Raw genomic sequence first — 22072 nt, forward strand, 5'->3', positions numbered from 1 at the left:
GAATGAGATCACTAGTTCTAAAATCCTGAAGGACATGGTGAACAGAAACAATCAGTTCAATTCATTAATTACAGATAAGACTTCATTTGTTTAATAGGTCAGTTTTAAATGCAAAACATATTTTGATAAACTTTTCCCCTTATATATCCAGAACAGTTAAGATAATTTTTTAAATTAAATAAAAGTATAATGCTGGTTTTTGCACTTTTATGTTTTAATTTGAATTTCTGTCCAACTGGAGCATGACACAAATCACAGGTAAAAAGTAATCTTATAGTAAATACAAAATGCATAATTCACCATTTTCTAACATAATAAGTATAAAAATTAAGAATCAGGATAAATGTAAATTAATCTATATAACTGCTTAAATAAGCATGTATGGAAATAGTGTATTATTCTAGTTAGCACCAAATTTAGTGTAAAGGTGGTATTTAGTTGCAAATCAACATGTTTTAATGGTTACCAACCAAAGAGAATCAACCTCTCATTTAGGAAGGTAACTACTAAAAAGTACAAATGCAAAACATGATTAAAATCAATGATTTAAAGCAAGGTTTCCTGCATGATCATTTAAATCATGATTAAACTCTGATTTAAATCCATCCATCCTGGATTCTGTTGGCCCCTTTCTTTTTCTACCTCAGTTATGCGCCATTGTATTTGCTTGTTTTTACTGCTTATCATCTTGGGCTATGTAGTCTTGGGGACAGGGTGCACTCACTAAAGGAACAATCATGCAGCCTTTACTCATGCAGTAGGAATATTATAGGATTACCATATGTCCGTATTTTCCCAGATATGTCCAGCTTTTTAGTTCTTAAATAGCCACCTGAAAGGAATTTTTAAATATCTAAAAGGTCCGGGATTTTGCCACATCGGTCGGGATGCCCTCTGTCCCGATATCGGGGACCGCTCAACTCACCGCGCGCACCAAAGTCCCGGGGCTGGCAGGTCCCGGCACCCGCCCACCGGCAGGAGCCTGCAGTATGGGCAGTCCGTAGGCACAGAGGCGGAGGGGGTCTCACATGCTGCACCGGCTCCCTCCTGCCCAATCAGAGCTGTGGTAATCAGGAGGAGCCAGAGGGACCTGCCAGATGCTTCCTGGGGCCCGCCCCAGGTAAGCACCACCAGGACTCCCCACCTCGCCTCCCGGCAGGTCCCTCTGGCTCTTAGGGTGAGGTCGGGTCGGGGGGAGGGGCGGAGGGTTCTCTGCGCACTGGCAGCACCTACAAGTCCTGCTCCACGGCTCTGGCAGCTCCCATTGGTGCTTTTCCCAGCCAACGGGAGCACAGAGCTCACGCTTGTGGCGGGTGCAGCACATGGAGACCCCTCGGCTGCCCCTGATCCTAGAAGCCAGAGGACCTGCGGCAGGAGGGGTGAGTAGGCAAGCGAGGCGGGGTGAAGAGGCGAGCCGGCAGCGGGTGGGGGGGTGAGAAGGCAAGCGGGGGGTAGTGGTGAAGAGGCGAGCGGCTAGGGAGCCAGTGGCTGGCGGGCGGGGAGGGTGAAAAGGCGAGTGGCGAGGGAGCCAGCCGTGGGTGGGGTCCAATGGAGCAGGGAGGGGGCAGAGACTTTGGGGAAGGGGTTAGAATGGGGGCGCAAGCAAATACACCCTCCCCCTCCCACGGAGTGTCCTCTTTTTTGAATGTTCAAATATGGTAACCCAAGGCTATTAGAATGAGTAAGGGTTGCAGAATCAGGCCTGATGCTCTTGTTTTACATTTAAAAGTTCTACTACGTTTGGCCATAGGTGCAAAACTGCTAGTCCACCTAAAAACATGGATGCATAGCTGGGAATGAGGAACAGTGATTCACCTTCTCTATGCTAAAAGATTGCAGAGATCGTGGTTGTCTCACCTGAAGTTAAACTGGGCCACAAAAGCTGCATATTTGTGTTTTAGTAGTAGCACGGGAAAGGAGGAGAGAAGACGTTGAATTCAGGGAAAATGGCCAAAGACTAGTGGAATTCTGCCACCTCCCAGAGAATGAAACTGGCTGACAGTGCAGAAAGCCATCTTCAATACTGAAGAAAAAGGAAAGATCAGGAAGATAAGGCACTTGGACTTGATCCCTGCAAAAGCTTGTAGCAGTGACTTGAATCTTATGAATACCCACAGAGAACTTCCACTACAGATAATCTGAGGTAGGAGCAATGACATATCAAACAAAGTACAAGTGAAATCTGAGAAGTGAGACACTAATAATAAGAAGATTACAGTTTTAGTATATTTTGAACTTTACATTGCCTTTATTATAAAGAGCCTTTTGTTTTGCACTTCAACATCTGGTCTACTGTACTTTATACCACTGTGCTTTTGGAAAATATGCTGTGGTAACTGATCACGGTTAGTGCATTGCTAAAGTGTCACATGCACAGAACAATAGTACTCATTGCCTACATGTGTTATTCACCTCAGAGCTGAAACACTTTGTTTTGAGCGTTAACGTGCATGGGTCATTAATAACTTCTCTGATGAAAGAGATAAAATTCTAAGAATTACAACATTGTTTACCAAATGATGAACTGAGATGTTTTCATTTAAATTTAATCAGCTCTACCACAAATGTTCTTTCTGGAATTGAGACAAGAGTAGAATATTTATAACTCTGAATAATCAGCACTCACTGCATCCTATGGGCTAGCTACTAATTTGTTCTATTCATGGAATTCCAATGGATGTCAAAAGGCTCTTCCTTTCTGGATTATTTTTCCTTTTTGGCAGAGCAGGTGGCTTTCCATCAGCCACCAGTCCCAGCAGTATTATTTTTATTGTTATTGCTCTCGTACAGCATTTGGTGATGAGCACCATGAATACTGTTAAAATACATACATAAACTGGAATTTGGTGCAAAGATGAAGATAGAATATGCATCAAGAAACTAATACCACCTTTCTTACTCAAGACAAGCAGTCATGCAACTAGTAATGTGCGGAGGGGGACCGTTGTTTTTTGTTCAAAACAAATTCTATACAGCCAGGTGTATTTTTTGTTGTCATAAGAAATCCAATCTATCATATGGAAATTATACTATTTCTTGTATTAAACTTCCCTGTGTTGTCTTAAGTAGCTCTTTCACTTTGCCTCTAACACAGAAGGTCTTGTACTAGTTTGCAGTAACTAATGCTTTCATAGCTGAAGCGAAGAACATATTAAAATGCTCTGCTTTCCCACTTATATTTGATTTTTAATAGAAATGTAGAAATGCAGATATCCACAAAACACGTATCCAGATTTACAAACTGAAACACATAACAGCTTAAACAGAAAATGTTCCCCTGTCAATCCTTCTCATTTAAAGGAACATATGACTTGCATAAGCACTCCGTAGCAAAAATCTACATGTTATATTGGCTTTCGCATTTGATCATCCACAGTTTTTTGCATCTTTGTGACTGGTGGTAATAAACATGAAATGATGTACGTGAGACACTTTGCATTTTTACTGTTTTTGTCCATGTTGGACACGTACAAAAGCACCTCTAAGTGAATTCAGAGAATCAGGGCAAAGACTTAAATGTTTGTGGAATTAACAAGAAGACAGGGAACCTTGCACCTCACCCATTCAAAACGTTCAATTAAATCTGAACTGCCTAGATATAACAATTTGATAACCTATCAGAAAATGAGTTGGTGGTTCCAGCTGAGTTCTCTAGACTTGGATCCTATTATGGTGCAGTCCACGCTATAAGCAGGATATAGTTCACTGTAGATAATGTAAAGCAATCTGAATTAGCTCCTCATTGGCAGTGACAAAAGGATTGAACGGACATGGAGATTGTACCACTAATTCCACCCTTAGCAGATGGCCCTTCCCAGCCAGGACTGAAGCAGTGAAGAAACCTACATTTCCACTATTTGTGCTGTGACTCTTCTAAAAATACAGAACTTCACTGTTCAGGGCGGCCACTCCAGCTGTTTTTGTAAGAAAAAAATCCATTCAATTTAAAAAGTAAATCTGAAAAACAATTCTGTGACTCCTGCAGTTAAAAAATGCTGAAGAGTTTAGACAACTGAAATTTAGGATGACCTGCAGAAAAGAAGTAATAGATCAAATTATGCCAAGAGTCTCTAGTGATTGCTAATGGCAGTGACTGAAGGGACATCTAATCCATGAATCTGGATTGATGGTGACTGCAGAATTCCAGATTCAGTACATTAATAAAGGCCCAGAATTTGTAAATTATATCCAGATTTTGTTGCAAAGCTGACTTTGGAAAAAAGAAGAACACATTCAGATGTATTCACTTCTTACCTGAAAAGAGAACACAGAATGTGAAGGAAAGACAGGAAGAATAGTAAGAGGCCAACATGGCTACATCACGAGATCTTTAATAATCTGAAAATCAAACAGGAACCCTACAAAAAATATAAACATGGACATATTGCTAAGGAGGAGTACAAAAGAATAGCACATGCATGTAGGGACAAAATCAGAAAGGCTAAGGCACAAAATGAGTTACACCTAGACACAGGCAACACATGGGGGTGGGGGATCATGCAGGGTGAAGTGCTGCCCCCCCCCTGCCAATTTCTGCTTGGCCTGCCAGTGGGGAAAAACGTTTACTCACTTTCTCATAACTGCAGGTTTCAGAGGAACAGCCGTGTTAGTCTGTATTCGCAAAAAGAAAAGGAGTACTTGTGGCACCTTAGAGACTAACCAATTTATTTGAGCATGAGCTTTCGTGAGCTGAGCTGTAGCTCACGAAAGCTCATGCTCAAATAAATTGGTTAGTCTCTAAGGTGCCACAAGTACTCCTTTTCTTTTTTCTCATAACTGTTGTTCTTCGAGATGTGTTGTTCATGTCCATTCCAAGCAGGTGTGTGCACACCACGTGCACGCCAGCCGGAAGACTTTTCCCCTAGCAGCTTCCGTAGGGTCAGCCTGGGTGCCCCCTGGAGTGGCGCCTTCATGGCACCCAATATCGGGCCCCGCCGACCCCCCATCCCCTCAGTTCCTTCTTGCCGACTATTCTGACAGAGGGCTAGGAGGGTGAATATTGGAATGGACATGAACACCACATCTCGAAGAACAACCGTTATGAGAAAGTGAGTAACGTTTTTTTCTTCTTCGAGTGATTGTTCATGTCCATTCCAAGAAGATGATTCACAAGCTAGAGCTCAGAAGGTGGGGTCAGAGTTATCCACAGAAAAGAACACGGCTCGCCCAAAAGCCGCATCGTCCCTGGACTGTTGTGTAATTGCATAGTACGACGTAAATGTATGTATTGAGGACCACGTGGTTGCCCTGCAAATTTCCTGAATAGGGACTTGTGCCAGGAACGCTGCAGAGGAGGCCTGGGCCCTGGTAGAGTGAGTGGTTATCTGCAGAGCGGGCTCCTTTGCCAGGGTATAGCACTCCCTAATGCAGGACGTTATCCATGACGATATGTGTTGAGAGGATACCAGGAGGCCCTTCATTCTGTCTGCCATGGCTACAAAGAGTTGGACGGACTTCTGGAATGACTTAGTTCTCTCTATGTAGAAGGCTAAGGCCCTACACACATCCAGTGAGTGCAGCCTGCGCTCCCTATTGGAGGAGCATGGGTTGGGATAAAACACTGGGAGGAAGATGTCCTGGGTCATGTGAAAATGGGAGACGACCTTCGGGAGAAAAGCCGGATGAGGCCTGAGCTGCACCTTATCCTTATGAAAAACTGTGTAAGAGGGCTCAGATGTGAGGGCCCTGAGCTCCGAAACCCGTCGAGCCAAGGTAATTGCCACGAGGAACGCGACCTTGAATGAGAGATATAACAGGGAGCAGGTGGCCAGAGGTTCAAATGGCAGGCCTGTGAGCCTGGAGAGGACTAAACTGAGGTCCCAGGCAGGGACAGGCTGACGCGCATGTGGGAAGAGCCTGTCCAAACCCTTGAGAAAAGGGCTGACCACAGGGTTTACGAAGACCAAGAGACCATCTGAGCCCGGATGGAAGGCTGAGATAGCGGCCAAGTGGACCCTTATTGATGACCAGGACAAGTCTTGATGCCTTAAGTGAAGGAGGTAGTCCAGTATAAACGGTATGGAGGCAAGGAGCGGCAACTGACTACGTTGCTCCGCCCAGATGGAAAACCTTTTCCACTTGGCCAGGTAAGCAGCTCTGGTGGAGGGCTTTCTACTACCCAGGAGGACTTGTCTGACCTGGTCCGAACAAGACAGCTCTGTGGCACTTAGCTATGGATCATCCAGGCCGTAAGGTGGAGCGACTCCAGATTCAGGTGCCGGAGTCGGCCCTGGTCCTGCGTGATCAGGTCGGGGACCAGCGGTAAGGCGAGTGGGGTCGCTATGGACATTTCCAGGAGCGAGGTGAACCAGTGCTGCCACAGCCACACTGGCACTGTTAGTATGACTCGGTCCCGGTCCCTGCGGATCTTGAGGAGCACCCTGTGGACTCGGGGGATGGGTGGGAAAGCATATAGCAGGCAGCCCTCCCATGAGAGAAGGAAGGTGTCTCCGATGGACCCTGAGCCGTGGCTCCTGAGGGCATAGAATGTCTGACATTTCCTGTTGCCCAGAGTGGCGAACAGGTCTATCTGTGGAGAGCCCCAGAACTGGAAGATTGAGCTCACCACGTCTGGCCGAAGGGACCACTCGTGGCCATTGAAGGTCCAGCTGAGGCTGTCCGCCAGTATGTTTCGCACCCCTGGGAGGGATGAGGCCTGCAGGTGGATCGAGTGCTCTATGCAGAAGTCCCACAGCTCAAGCGCTTCTCGGCACAGGGGAGAGGAGCGTGCATCCCCGTTTGTTGATAGAAAACATCTCCGAGGTGTTGTCCATGAGGACTGAAACACATCTGCCCATTATGTGCGTTTTGGAAGCGTAGCATGCCAGATGCACTGCCCTCAGCTCTTTGACATTGATGTGAAGAGTGAGGTCCACCACAGACCAGAGGCCTTGGGTCTTGAGGTCCCCTAGGAGAGCCCCCCCAACCCAGATCCGAGGCGTCTGACACCAAGGTGAGTGAGGGCTGAGGGCTGGCAAAAGGCACCCCTGCGCAAACCATTCAAGGGTCGAGCCACCATAGGAGGGAGTCCAGTACCAGGCGGGGCAGGGTTACGACCCTGTCCATCGCATCTCTGGCTAGTCGGTACACTGACGCCAGCCAAGACTAGAGTGGGCGCAGCCTGAGCCTGGCATGCTGCACCACATATGTGCAGGACGTCATGTGTCCCAGCAGCTTTAGACAGTTTCTTGCTGACGTCATGGGGAACTGTCTGAGGCTCTGTATAATGTCCTGAAATGAGCGAAACCTGGCCTCCGGGAGGTACGCCCTGGCTTGGGTAGAGTCCAATATGAATTCTATCTTCTGCACCGGTGACAAGAGTACATTTCTCCTCATTCAGGAGGAGACCTAAGTCGAGGAAGGTCCTCCTTATAAACTCGACCTGAGCTTCCACCTGGGCTCTTGAGTGACCTCTGATCAGCCAGTCGTCAAGGTATGGAAAAACCTGTATCTGGCGCTTGCACAGCAATGCCACGACGACTGCCATGCATTTTGTGAATACTCGGGGGGCAGTCAACAGTCCGAACGGGAGGACAGTAAACTGGTAGTGGCCTCTGTTCACAACAAATCTGAGGTAGCGTCTGTGATGTGGGACAACTGCGATATGAAAATACGCATCCTTCAAGTTGAGGGTGGCGTACCAGTCTCGTGGATCCAGTGAGGGGATAATAGAGGTTAGTGAGACAATGTAAAACTTGAGTTTCTTTACGTGCTTGTTGAGCTGTTGCAGGTCCAGTATGGGTCTGAGGCCCCCCTTGGCCTTCGGTATGAGGCAATACTGGGAAACCCTTGCCCCTTAGCTCCTGAGGAACCTCCTCCACTGCCCCTACTGAGAGCAGGGACTGCACCTGTTGAATTAGAAGTTGCTCATGAGAGTGGTGCGGGAGGGTACGGAATTGGATGGAATATCCCCTCTCTACCATGTGGAGGACCCATCAGTCTGAAGTAATTCGAGACCAGGCACAGTAGAAAGGGAATAGACGGGATGAGAAAGTAAGATGGGAAGGATCCAAAAGGTCATACTGGCAAGCCGTCCTCGACTGTATCCTCAAAAGGGTGGTCTAGAGCCTGGTGGGGCCCTGGGCTGGCCCGAGCTTTGTCCAGAGGACGGGCGTTGCCTCCTCCGAGTGCTCCTATTCTGCCTACGTGGTGGAGCGTCTTGGCAGTTTTGGGGTTGGTAAGGACGAGGGGCAGGTTGAGGCGTAAAATGTCTGAGCTGGGTAGCAGGCATGTGAAGCCCCAGTGAACAAAGGGTAGCCCTAGAGTCCTTCAAGCTGTGAAGTCTCTTATCCGTCTTCTCGGAGAAGAGAGCTACACCCTCGAAGAGAAGGTCTTGAATGGTCTGCTGGACCTCAAGGGGAAAACGAGAGACCTGTAGCCAGGAGCCTCTCCTCATAACTACCCCTGTGGCTGAAGTGCAAGAGGCCGCGTCCAAAGCTGCTTGCAAAGATGCCTGGGAGACCAGTTTCCCCTCCTCCACGAGCGCAGAGAACTCCCCCCGAGCTTCCTGGGGCAGAAGTTCTGTCAAGTTAGCCGTAGACGAGCAGGTGTTATGCCCGTAGCGGCTTACTATGGCCCGCTGGTTGGCTATATGAAGTTACAGGCCTCCTGTCGAGTAGGCCTTCCAGCCAAACAGGTCCAGTTTCTTGGCATCCCTGTTTTTAGGGGTGGATCCTTGAAACCCTTGACATTCTCTCTGATTGGCCCCGTTGACCACCAAAGAGTCCGGAGGAGGGTGTGTGTAAAGATGTTCATACCCTCTAGAGGGAACAAAGTAGCGGCGCTCGGATTTCTTGGCCGTAGGTGCCAGAGAAGCAGGAGTTTGCCACAAGTTCTTAAATGTTTCGGTTATCAGACTTGATAAATGGCAATGCAACCCTGGATGGGCCGGAGGGAGACAGAATGTCTATGACAAGGTCTAAATCCTCTTCCACCTCCTCTGCTTGAATCCCCAGGCTTTGGGCAGCCAGTCGCAAAAGCTGTTGAAGAACCTGGTTGTCCTCCAAAGCTGGGGCCGTCCAAGTCCCCGCAACCGCTTCATCGGGTGAGGACGAGGGAGAGAGAGAACAGGAGGTGGGCCCAGTTCACTACCTTCAGTCGCCCCCCCCTCCCCGGGGTCCCTCGACACGCGGTACTCGGGTTGTGGAGCTGGTACTGATGAAGAACTCTGCACTGCAACCGGTAAATCCGGCGGGACCGAGACCGTCGGGGTCGGTAGGGACAGAGCTGAAGCTTCCACCGGTGCCAGTGCCGGAGCTGGCTGAGGTATCGGCGCCGAAACCATGTGAGTTGGCAGGGCCACTCCGCCCCAGGGTGGCGCCGACGGTGGCACGAACGACGCCGAGGACACCAACACCGTTCTGGAGCGCGGACCATGGACTTGACCCTGGCTCTAATGGTACACCCAGGGTGTTCAGAAGGGCCATTGAGCAGGTGGTTGCCACTGTTGCTGCCACAGTGCCGGGTATGGTTGGTGACTGCGCCGGAACCTGGACCTTATGCTCCGCAATCTGCTAGATTGAGCTGAGTCCACCTCCGACTCGGAGGTCTCCGAATAAGACGACCACAGAGGAGCAGTCCTCTGGGTCGCCAACGAACGACAACTCGATTCCAGGGAGTGGTGCGCTTCCTGAGTCTGTGCAGGCGGTGCTGGAGATGGAGACCGACGGACCATCATGGTTGGCTTACCCCTGGAGTGGAATGGGGGCATGCAGTCACCAGAGATTTGTCCCTCCTTTAGGTGGAGGATGGCACCAGGAGATGCATCAGGTCCACTGCTGCTTCGAACGCCTCCGGCGTCGATGGTGGTTGTATGTCCACCAGATGGTCTGGGGGCTGAGGAGGGTTTGGACTTGACTGGACCCCGGCCGGGGCAGGAGTTGACAAAACCCTGGGCAGAAGCGAGGCGGAGGCAGTCTGTCCCAAGCCACTTGCGGACGGCGCCGGCCTCTTAGGTGTCAAGGGGGGGTAACCAGTCCCTCACCGGCCTCTTCTTCTTTACCGGCACCAGAGACGGAGAATGGTGCCGACTGAGGCCAACGTCCTATGGCCCAAGTAGTGGCGGTGCCGGTGGGTTTTAGAGTCCTTAGCTGGGCCTGTTTCGCACGCCTTTGGCGCCGGAGCGCTGCGCTCCGAAGACGACATGCTTAGTGCTGGGTCATTGGGTCCTGGGTCAGATTGTGGTCTCAGAGCCATCTCCATGAGCAGGAGTTTTAGTCTCTGCTCTCTGTCCTTAAGGGTTCTTGGGTAGAAACCCTTGCAAATGCGGCACTTGTCCTTTTGCTGAGTCTCACCAAGGCACCGCAGGCAAGATGAGTGAGGATCACTCTTGGGCATAAACTTTCCACAGGATTCAGAGAGTTTAAACCCCGGAGACCTGGGCATACCCCCGAAGGGGAAACAAACTATCTAACAAACCACTACTAACTGTATGAAAAAGCATAACTAGAGAGAATAACTATTGAACTATGTACACTAAGAACAAACACACTGTAAGGTGCTTGCTGTAAGAGCGAGCAAAGTTCCAGCTAGCCATCACGAGCAGTAAGAAGGAACTAAGGGGATGGGGGGCCGGCAGGGCCAGATATTGGGAGCCATGAAGGCGCCACTCCAGGGGCCGCCCAGGTTGACCCTACGGACGCTGCTAGGGGAAAAAATCTTCCGGCTAGCGTGCATGGGGCACGCATACACCTGCTTGGAATGGACATGAACAATCACTCGTAGAAGAAGGAGAGGGTGTCCTTCTCCCGCTGTGCCTGCCCCTCCACACATTCAGATCCTGTCCCTAGCACCCAGGCCTGGGCAAGGAGTGGAGGGAGCGTGACCAGCCATTTTTCATGCCTGCCGCTCCAGATTGCTGCTTTGGGCGGTGCAGCGGCTGCCTGCAAGAGCCAGGCTGGGGAGGCAGCAGGGGGCTGCCCCCTGTCCAGGCCTGGCTGCAGGCACAAGGGCCAACCGAGCCAGAGTCCCCTCTCGCTCCCAGCATGTACTTGGCTTGCTCGGCCGTAGGTAACAATGGTGGGGCAGGGAGAGTGCAGTGGGCCCGGGTTAGGTGCAGAGCAGGGGGGTCGCTGGGCAGAACAGACACATGGGGGCGGTCATGTGTCCTCCCCTTTACATTGTGCTCTCCCAGCATCAGGAGGCACGAGTCATCTATGAAGAAAATGGACATAAAAGGCCATAAGAAGAGATTCTTCAAATACATTAGGAGCAAGAGAAAGTTGAAGGAAAGTGTAGGTCCTCCACTTAACAGGGAAAAAGAGTTAATGACATCAAGACGGCTGAGGTGTTTAATGCCTACTTTGGTCAGTCTTCGCTAAAATGGTTAATGGTGACCCACTACTCCACACATGTAATATTAACATGAAGGGGGAAGGAATGCAAGCCAAAACAGGGAAAGAACAGGTTAACGAATATTTAGATAAGTTAGATGTATTCAAGTCGGCATGGCTGGATGAAATTCATCCTAGGTAGTTAAGTACTAGCTGAAACAATCTTGAATTGTTAGCAATTATCTCAGAATTCAAGGAGATTGCTGAGGTTCCAGAGGACTAGAGAAGGGCAAACATAGTACCGATCTTTAAAAACGGGAACAAAGAGGATCCAGGGAATTATACATCAGTCAGCCTAAATGAAAAGATACTGAAGCAAATTATTAAACAAGCAATTTGTAAGCACCTGGAAGATAACAGGTTATAAGGAGATAGCCAGCATGGAGGTGTCAAAAATAAACCACACCAAAGCATACCAATTTCTTTTGTTGACAGGGTTACTGGCCTACAGGGTCGGGGGGAAAACAGTAGACATGATATATATTTCAGAGTAACAGCCATGTTAGTCTGTATTCGCAAAAAGAAAAGGAGTACTTATGGCACCTTAGAGACGAACCAATTTATTTGAGCATAAGCTTTCGTGAGCTGTAGCTGTAGCTCACGAAAGCTTATGCTCAAATAAATTGGTTAGTCTCTAAAGTACTCCTTTTCTTTTTATGATATATATTGACTTCAGTAAGGCTTTTGACACAGTCCAACATGACATTCTCATAAGCAAACTAGGGAAATGTGGTCAAGATGAAATTACTATAAGATGGGTGCACAACTAGTTGAAAGATCATATTCAAAGAGTAATTATCAATTATTTGCTGTCAAACAAGGAGGGTGTCATTCCGGGATCCAGCGCTATTTGATATTTTCATCAATGGCTTGGATACTGGAATGGAGAGTATGCTTATAAAATCTGCAGATGACACCAAACTGGGCAGGATTGCAAACACTTTGGAGTACAGGATCAGAATTCAAAACAACCTTGACAAATTGGAGAATCGATCAGAAATCAACCACATGAAATTCAGTAAAGATAAGTGCAAAGTACTACTCTTAGGAAGGAAAAACCAAATACACAACTACAAAATAGGAATAACTGGCTAGGTGGTAGTACTGCTGAAAATGGTCTGGAGGCTATAGTGGATCACAAATTGAATATGAGTCTATAATGTGATTAGCCTTTTTCGTAAATGCATACCATTCCAGAGTATATTAACAGCAATGTCATACGTCAAACATGGGAGGTAACTGTCCCGCGCTACTCAGCACTGGTGAGGCTTCAGCTGGAGTACTGCGTACAATTCCGGGCACCACACCTAAGCAAAGTTGTGGACAAACTGGAGAGAGTCCAGAGGAGAGCAACAAAAAAGATAAAAGGTTTAGAAACCCTGACCTATAAGGAAAGGTTAAAAAACTGGGCATGTTTAGTCTTGAGAAAAAGAAGACTGAGGGGGGACCTGATAACAGTTTTCAAATATGTAAAGGGTTGTTATAAAAAGAAGAAGGCTATCGAATGTTTTTTGTGTCCACTGAAGGTAGAATGGGACATAATGGACTTAATCTGCAGCCAGGGAAATGTAGGTTAGATATCAGGAAAAGGTTTCTAATTATAAGGATAGTTAGGCTCTGGAATAGGCTTCCACAAGAGAGGTTGTGGAATCCCCATCATTGGAGGTTATTAAGAACCAGTTGGACAGAACCCTATCCAGGATGATCTAGGTTTACTTTGTCCTACCTCTGGACAGGGGGCTGGACCTGATGACCTCTCAAGGTCCCTTCCAGCCCTACATAGCTATGATTCTAAAGGAGATTTATTTCCTGCTCCTAATGTAAACTACTATGTATAGGAAGTCATTTTAAACTCAGTCTACAAAGAGAAAGTATAACAAAAAACAATTATTTGAAGAAAAATTAACTTTCATAGTAGAGAGACAAGGTTGGTCTGAAGAAGAGCTCTGTGTAAGCTTGAAAGCTTGTCTCTCTCACCAACAGAACTTAGTCCAATAAAAGATATTATCGGTCTCTCTAGTACCCTGGGCCCATACAGCTACAACAACACTGCACACAACTTTCATAGTACTTAACTAAGACTTTTGTAGACGGTGATAATTCTAAAGACTAGAGTCCTCAAAGACTTCACATTAGTCAATCAAATGTCATGTTCCAAAACACAATTACCAAACCAAAAGGGACATTTCTTGCACAGATGCACTGATGTTGAAAGTATATGTCCTGAAGGCAAACTGAATTATAAGTATAAAGTATGTCACCTTTGAGACTGGAATCAACTATTCAAGCAATGGCACTTTTTCATTTATAATAGTAAAAGAAATAAACTGACAACTGTGGGAAAAAACCCTGAGGCTGTTTAAAGTACAATGAGGCACTTAAGACTCAATGTGCATGCAACAAGAAATCCAAGCTTCATTTGCTTACAGTGTGGAAAGGAACATATTTCTCCTACAATGAAAAGGAAATCTCTGTACATTTTACAAATATAGAAAAAGATAGGAAGGACAGAGGTCTAGCGATGTCTTATCTCCCTCCTTTACCCTGCAATCTAAATTCAAATGTGTAATAAGAAAGTCTATTTGTGCTTACTTTACAGTTTCCTTTTTTGAGTAATAAGCTCAACAGATCCACTATAATGGGTGCACTGGCCTGCTTACAGCTTGGGAACAGAAACAGAACTTTCTGTCAATGGAAGTAGGTAAATAGCCTACCACCTAACGTTCCATCCAGTTGAGACAACTTCCACAGCCAAGACCATTCAAATATACTTTCCTAAATTTTCGATTGTATTAAATATACTTTGAGGGAAAAGCACTACAATGTCTCCTACTGAAAAGCATGCTCTCCTTTCTTCCCTGTGTCAGGATCCTGAACTTGACCATCTCATGGTCACTGCCTCCCAGGTTCCCATCCACTTTAGCTTCCCCTACTAATTCTTCCCAGTTTGTGAGCAGCAGGTCAAGAAGAGCTCTGCCCCTAGTTGGTTCCTCCAGCACTTGCACCAGGAAATTGTCCCCTACATTTTCCAAAAACTTCCTGGATTGTCTGTGCACCGCTGTATTGCTCTCCGAGCAGATATCAGGGTGATTGAAGTCTCCCATGAGACCAGGGCCTGCGATCTAGTAACTTCTGTGAGTTGCCGGAAGAAAGCCTCATCCACCTCATCCCCCTGGTCCGGTGGTCTATAGCAGACTCCCACCACGACATCACCCTTGTTGCTCACATTTCTAAACTTAATCCAGACTAAGAAGACTAAGTCAAGTTATATGTGAAAGATAACATATATAGATGTTTCCAGCTAACCATCTTGTAACACACAGATGAGCGAGCAAAACAAACAAACAAACAAACAAACCAACCAGGACAATATAAAATACTGCAAATACACTAACTACACTATTTATACAAATTAGAATTACTGAAGCTAAGTCATCTCCAAGAAGTATTCAGTAGACTTAACAGTATAGCCCACTGCTTTTCTTGCCTCCTTCACCAGCTAGGAGTACGTAATATTTCTACCTCCAAGTGCACTGAAAGTTGGATACTAAGGGTGAAGGGTAGGGGGTTAATTAACAACCATTGTCAATATTTCCAGGACCCAGAAAATCCTGCTAAAGACACAAACAACCACAGAGTGTATGGTTTACTAATATTTCTGAGAGCCAGGATGCAAATCATTTGCAAATTTTATCCGTGGACCAATTCTCTGGCTTGGTAAGGACCTGGCCCTCCTGCTTGCCTAGGGTGTCTGGAGTGCTTCAGGGAGACCTGGCCCTCTCCTTCACCTCTGGGTTGCTCTCTGTTTCAGGCACAAGCTCCTCTCTGCAGCTGGGGCAGTCTGGCTTAGGGCTCCTGACTCGAGAGAAGGAACTAGAGCATTTGCAATCTGCCCCAGCAGCAATCCCTTCAGAGAAGGGATATGAGGAAAGGCTGGCTAGAAACTCCTGGTCAAAAAAGACAGAATTAAAAAAAATATTTACAGTTGTTTATGGCATCTCCAATGGAGTAAAATTCAAAATCTTTGGGTAGTTCTATCCCTGAAAGCCTCTGCTACAATGGAGAGACCCCTGGTCAACTGTCCACCCAGGAGTGGAGGCAGAAAGCTATGGGGCTTTTCCACAGAAGGGCAGTCCTGGCCCCAGTCCTTGCCCCAGGCAGGCTGTCAATCTCAGATCTGACTCCAACCTGCAAGGAGAGGCCCAACATCCCACAGGACAGACATAGTCTTTGTTGCTGGTTAACTAGAAGCTAGAATACTAGTTACTCAAATAATTGTATTTGTTGCATGATTCCTTTTGATCCCTAAGCATTTTGCAACATATACATTAAACAACACCCCTGCAAACAAACTGGTTATCCTATTCTAAAATTCATAGATTAAAAATAAAAAAAGTGTAAGAGGAAAATGTAATTAATTTCAGTCTGTACCATGTCTAGTCTTGGCACATTTTCTGGTGCTAGAACAACAATCATGGTCCAAGAATGAAAATTCAATGCCAAACCCTGTCCTATTTTTGATAGATGGAAGTCACGAACCTTGGCAGGTTTCTGCCGAGTGTTGCATTTTTCACAGCTGAAGAAATAGCTACTTACAGCATTATTTGGCTGTAAACTTACTGCTACTTATAGCTATTGGGATTATTGTTGGGTATATCACAAAATAGGAGTTTCCAGTGGAGACAAGCCAAGAAGTTTTACTTAGGATCTTTAATTACTTCCATTCTGTTTTGGCTCCTCTGCTTCTATAGCAAATAAATAATGTTGCACTTGTAAAAGCACCTTTCATCAAGGATTTCAAAGTGGTATTACTATATCCATTTTACAGATAGGGAAATTGAAGCAGAAAGAGGTTGAGAGAGATTTATCCAAAGTTACATAGCAGAAACCCAGAGACCAAATTTACAGGCCACTGCTCTAACCACTACACAACATTGCCCCCAGCAAAATGACTAGATTTCAGCTCTTTATTTGAACTTATCGCTCAGTCCATAACTTCTTAGATTTGTTGTTGCATTTGAAGCCTATTCTAAATTTAAAGACAAAATATTAGCACTAATTAATGTGTGTAATTTATCGGCATTATTTCTTCTATACAGATCCTACAAAGGCAGTTAACAAAAGTTGTTCTACATAAGTATAAAACTAGCACAGCAGATTTTACTCGGAAGCCGGCAGGTCTAGCAGGAAGGCCGTAGCTCAACAGTCCTTCCAACCCCAGCATCCTGGGATGGGCTTGCATAGCAGTCAGCAAGGCTAACGGTCAAGCTTCAGTCAGTCGTTCCTAGTGCCTCAGAGTTCTCCTGGCAGTAGCCAGTAGGGGGCACCCAAGACCTCCATCTCCACCATCTCAGCTAAGGGCCCCAGGGGAGTGCGATTAAGTGCCTCAGTTGTCTCTTTCTACTGCACCTAACTAGCCCCCCCATGCTGCTTCTTAACTCCCTGCTCTCTCTTCAGTTTGGGCACATGGCTGCAGTCCTCTCCCCAATCCAGCAGGGAGTTCCCATTCTCAGCAGCTCACATGATCAAATAAGTATTCCCCAGCTCTCCTCCGAGTGTTCAGTTATTCTATCTCAACAGGGAGTGAGGGTGGAGAAAGTGTCTTAAGAATGGCCATACTGGGTCAGACCAAAAGTCCATCCAGCCCAATATCCTGACTGCTGACAGTGGCCAATGCCAGTTGCCCCAGAGGGAGTGAAGCTAACAGGTAATGATCAAATGATCTCTCTCCTGCCATCCATCTTCACCCTCTGACAAACAGAGGCTAGGGACACCATTCCTTACCCATTCTGGCTAATAGCCATTAATGGACTTAACCTCCATGAATTTATCTAGTTCTCTTTTAAACCCTGTTATAGTCCTAGCCTTCAGGCTCTTATCCTCCTGGTTGTGGTTTTACCCACGATCCAGATCTTTCTCCTGTGGATAGCTCTGTCCCCAGAAGCTGAAAACTGTCTTGCTACCTTTGGACAGCCTCTCCTTCATTCCTATTCTCCCCCGCATTGCCACTCTCCCCCTCCTTTGAAGCATGCTCCACAGCTGCTGAGGGGTGAGACTCTCTTAGTCTCTGTATAGGGTTTTAAACCCCATTACAACTAGCTCAGAGCTAAAAATATTCTCCAACATAACCATGGACCACATATTTCTCTGCCTGCAATAAAAAAAAAAAAATAGTGAACTCAGATTCTGGGTGTTGCTGACCTAAAGTAAAGGAGACTGACTTATGCTTAGAAATACTCAAAGGGATGGGAGTGGAAAGGGACGTTGCTCTCCACTCAAAATTTCAGGAAACCTATTTTTTCGCTTGTGTCCCCATTGAATGTACCATTAAATGTCTAGAACTGTTCCTTCCTATACCAACCCCCCCCCCATGAGGCTGACTACACCCATGGCAATGTATCAATTTGCTACAAGTACAAAGGTCAAAGTATGAACACAATCTCTTTTAGCTCCCCATCCACCACCAACATTCTCAAACATTCTTTTAAATAACCGATGATCTCAACATGAAAGGTATGCTTACACACAGATATTGGACACTGAAAGGTCTGTACATTTATTATTACCTACTGGCAATGCAGCATTAGATTGAACTCCTAGTGATTTTGGATGAACATTCAGTTTTCAGAGTTAGCAAATGAACAGAACAATAGGGGTTGTATGGCTGGGGGAAGGAAGGTGTCAAGCGTCGACTGATTCTCGTACTATCTACCCCTCCTTACTGCACACACAGGAATGTCCTCTTGAAAACCAAAACAGAATACCAAAACATAGCTGCTCTTCTACCTGTTGTCTCATCTCTAAGAGGAACAGCAACAATGACTATAGCAAACATTTTTATACTAAAATATATTAACTAACTACTTATATAAAGGACACAAGATATATGGACTACCAATTACTTAAACAAATCAGGAGACATTTAGTTTTCGCGAAGACATAATTTGACAAAAAAGAGTTAAAAGGAGGTTAAGTTGTAAGCAACATTCTTGCTAACTGCCCAGCAGAATGTGTCTCTTACTATAAAAATTTAACTATTTATTGGAAGACTAAGATGACTTTCTCCAATGACCATTCTACATTCAGTGTGCTATCCTTGCTGAATTCAACAAGTTAGCAAAGAAACACAGTTACAATCTTGCATCAGGATTATAAAATACTTCCTTAAAGCAATTAGAGATATATGATGTGAATTATGCAAAGCAAGTTGGGACCCACCTTTGGAGTGTTTTCCTGAAGATCTCTTGGGTAACGACTCCTCAATGGAATGTGCCGACGTATGTAGTGCATTTTCCAAACTGTTACTGACACTTTTTATGGGGGTCTCAGATCTTGGAGTGACCTGGAAAAAACAAATAAATAAAGCTGATATAACTTTGGAATATTCCATTTTCCTCTACTACATGAATAGTGTTTCAAATTGAGTTAAGAGCCATCAAGAGCATTACTATTCTATTCTAAAACAGTTATACATTTTTCAGTATATTTTTACAAGTAACAATTTGGTAGAGGAGCTTTTTAGTCAGCCATTTGTAAATCTAAATTAGCCTTCATAATCCACACAGTGGTACACAAAGTACCATTTATTTTAAAGTGTTATGCTCATGCAACAGTCCATTTTAAACACATTTTAACAGAAGAAGAGTTTGTACTTTAAGAGCAAACCTGGGTTACTATGTCAGGCAAAGGGCAACCACTTTTATGTTGTGTCATGTATCTTAAATATTACTGCAACTAGGGTGACCAGACAGCAAGTGTGAAAAATTGGGACAGCGGGTGTGGGGGGGGGGTTAATAGGTGCCTATAGAAGAAAAAGCCCCAAATATTGGGACTGTCCCTATAAAATAGGGACATCTGGTCACCCTAACTGCAACAGATAAGAAACCAACTTCACCTCTCAGGACAAAAAACAGTGTAAGAAAGTGACTCCGTTGGCTTTGCAATTTGGGAGCTTGCCATCAAGATCTGAAGACTATACTTTGATGAAAAATGATTCACTGTGAAAGAGAAAAACTTGAACAAGTAGGCTGCATCATCAAAAACCGACTTTATAGCCTAATATGTACCTTTTGAACTGCACTTAGCATAAGGAACATATTTTCACTGTGACTCAAGAGCTAGAAAAACAAACATAAATCATACGAAAAACAGAACATTTAAACTCCTTTAGTTGCTGTCCACAACAATCTGCACATTTGTGCTACAATGTAGAGAAACACCTATTGTTAGTAGCGTAATGTGAAGAATTTACCACCTAAAGCAAGTCAATTAGCATCTCTCATTTTCTGAAAAAGGAGAAGCAGATATGGCGAATGGTCACATTAGCAATAGGCTTAAGTATCTGAAAGGTGAAAAACCTGTGTGTTTAAATAGGTTATTAATACCAACAAAAGTACTCATGTTAACAAATGCACTCCTTGAAATTCAACTGCCACATTTTGAATTAACAAGAAATCCCAGTCTGAAGGATTCTAATTTAACATAGGTTCTATCCTTTCACAAATCGCAAGAGAGGAAAATGTAATCTCAGTGTAACAAAATAAACTAGTCATTATTCACGATAACTAACATCAGAGTTTACAATTTCCTCTAAGGTTCAGTCACATAGTGATTCCAGGCAGGGTCATGAGGACGAAAGCAATTTTTAAAAAACATCTCATCCACCCCATCGTTAGCCTAGTATATTGTGACTGGATTACATGTTTTAGATTTTGCATAATTTCTCTGTTTTTGTAGAATTATCCCTTTGTGAGGTTCACATAAGACATTGGCCTTCACGTGTGTGTCACACATACACTTTAACACCTAAGTGCACAAGAGAAGGGATTTGAAAAACTGCATTCATAAAACTCATTTGTTCAAACTATGACAGTTTACACCTGTGCTAGAGAAGTCGACCTGCTTTTAAAAAAACACCACCAGAGCCCCCAAAAGGGAAAGACAGATTATAGGAGAAAACCTTGAGAGATGTTGGAACAGAAATGACTACAACTCCTGTCTTCCTCTTCAACATCACTAGACTGCTTTTACTTTTTTAATTCAGACATTTACTTGGAGGCCTACAGCCAAGCACACAGGTGCCTTACACCCATAAGAACAATTGTAAAACAGTGAAAAACGAAGCTTTCAGATTAAAAGGCTAGCAATGAAACCCTTAGCTCACTCTCACACACACACACACACACAAATCCCAATGCCCTAACTAAAATTTTTCAAAGGCTTGATCGAAGAGCTAATCACGCACTGTTTCTGAAGCTCATTAAACTCAGACTCTGGCGGATTGCTGGAGAGAGACGTTCCAGAGGGCTGGGCATTCTGCTGACTCCAACCTGCTGCTGGCAGTGGAAAGTTTAACCCAAGAAACAGATTGATGTTTTCCCAAGTAAGGCCTGCTGTCACCCATTTTTGGTTATACGCAAAATCTGAATTCTTCCCAGGAAGACATAAATCCGTTTGTTATTTTTGGTAAAGATCAATTTAGCCCGCATCTTGACCAGCTGAACTCATATGTTATCTGACTCACTCTCACATTGAAGTACAGTAAATTCAAACTGACATACAACCACAACACTATGATCAGTTCCAAACGGAGCACTTTAGTTAGAGAGCTAATGGTGTTATGGTCAGGCTCACTATGACTGTTTAAAAGTCTTCACGCAGATTTTAAATAACTTTTTTCCACTGTCTTCCATATCCTTTGACGTTACATATCATTGAAGTTTTTCTAGAGAAAGGGAAAGTTTCAATAAAAAATGTTTTGTAATGTAAGTAATATTTTCAGATCAGCCAGCTATTTTAAAATTAAAGAATAAGTGATATTTGATTGGACCACACACACTGCAATATCCTAAGATTGCATGAACTGTGAAACTTGCAGTCCTAGAAGAAAACTGACATGAAAAATATCAACATTTACACACAATTACGTTTTTACAGCCACACTACTCCTGAGGGAATTCTGCGCCAAGCAAATAAAAATTCTGTACACAATATTTTAAAATTCTACAAATTTTATTTGTCAATAAATAAATGTGGAGGCTCCAGCATGGCAGCGGGGAGCACAAGTCACTGGTTGCACGAAGATGGGAGACCACCATACAACACCCACCCGTGCCCCATGGACATGGACTCTGCAGTGAGGCTGCACCCAACCCTGAGAAAGCGCAAGGGCAGGGCCTGCCCCAGAAACACCCCAGAGCCCTGCACACCAGTTGTGGGCAGGCAGGCTCAGCTCAGCAGGATCCAAGTACGGAGGGGCTTAGTGTGGGAGGATACAGGTGTGGGGTGAGAGGGTTTTGTGGGGGGGAAATCTGGGTGCAGGCAGCTCAGTGAGTAGTTGCGGGGCAGGGGCTGGAAGCACAGTGGCTCATTGAGGGGGGTTCTGTGCAGAAATTATATATCATGATTCATTAAATACAAACCATGTTAATTGAGTCACAGTTGACAAATTTAAAATAGCAAGAAAATTCAGAGTTCAGGTTCTTATGTCATGGTTCCTATGTATTACCATGCACAAAGGTAAGTTCATAATGGAAATACTGACAACCCGTTCTGTAGCTGTACAAGAGGTAATAAGAGCTACCAGTCTAAAATGTTCTCACTAATGCATGGATGGCTCAAATAAGTTTGGGAAGAGGTAAATCTTTGAAGCCAGCTTTACTAAATGTTAGCTGTGCTACCCAGTGAGGATGTATAACAGTAGATTTACTACACAAAGTCCTTTCATGAGAACAGCAGTGTTC

The 22072-nt window shown here is 45.1% G+C and overlaps 1 protein-coding gene across 1 annotated transcript in view; it reads right to left on the reverse strand.

The window, feature by feature from the left end:
- Positions 1 to 22072, reverse strand: part of ZCCHC14 (zinc finger CCHC-type containing 14) — an 88792-nt gene that overhangs the window by 53809 nt on the left and 12911 nt on the right. The window contains exon 2 of the mRNA XM_073308144.1: positions 18549 to 18672. Within this exon, the coding sequence (XP_073164245.1) occupies positions 18549 to 18672 (124 nt within the window). The remainder of the gene's footprint in view (positions 1 to 18548; positions 18673 to 22072) is intronic.

The sequence above is a fragment of the Lepidochelys kempii genome, chromosome 12 (genome assembly GCF_965140265.1).
Source record: "Lepidochelys kempii isolate rLepKem1 chromosome 12, rLepKem1.hap2, whole genome shotgun sequence".
In the NCBI taxonomy this organism is placed as follows: Eukaryota; Metazoa; Chordata; order Testudines; family Cheloniidae; genus Lepidochelys; species Lepidochelys kempii.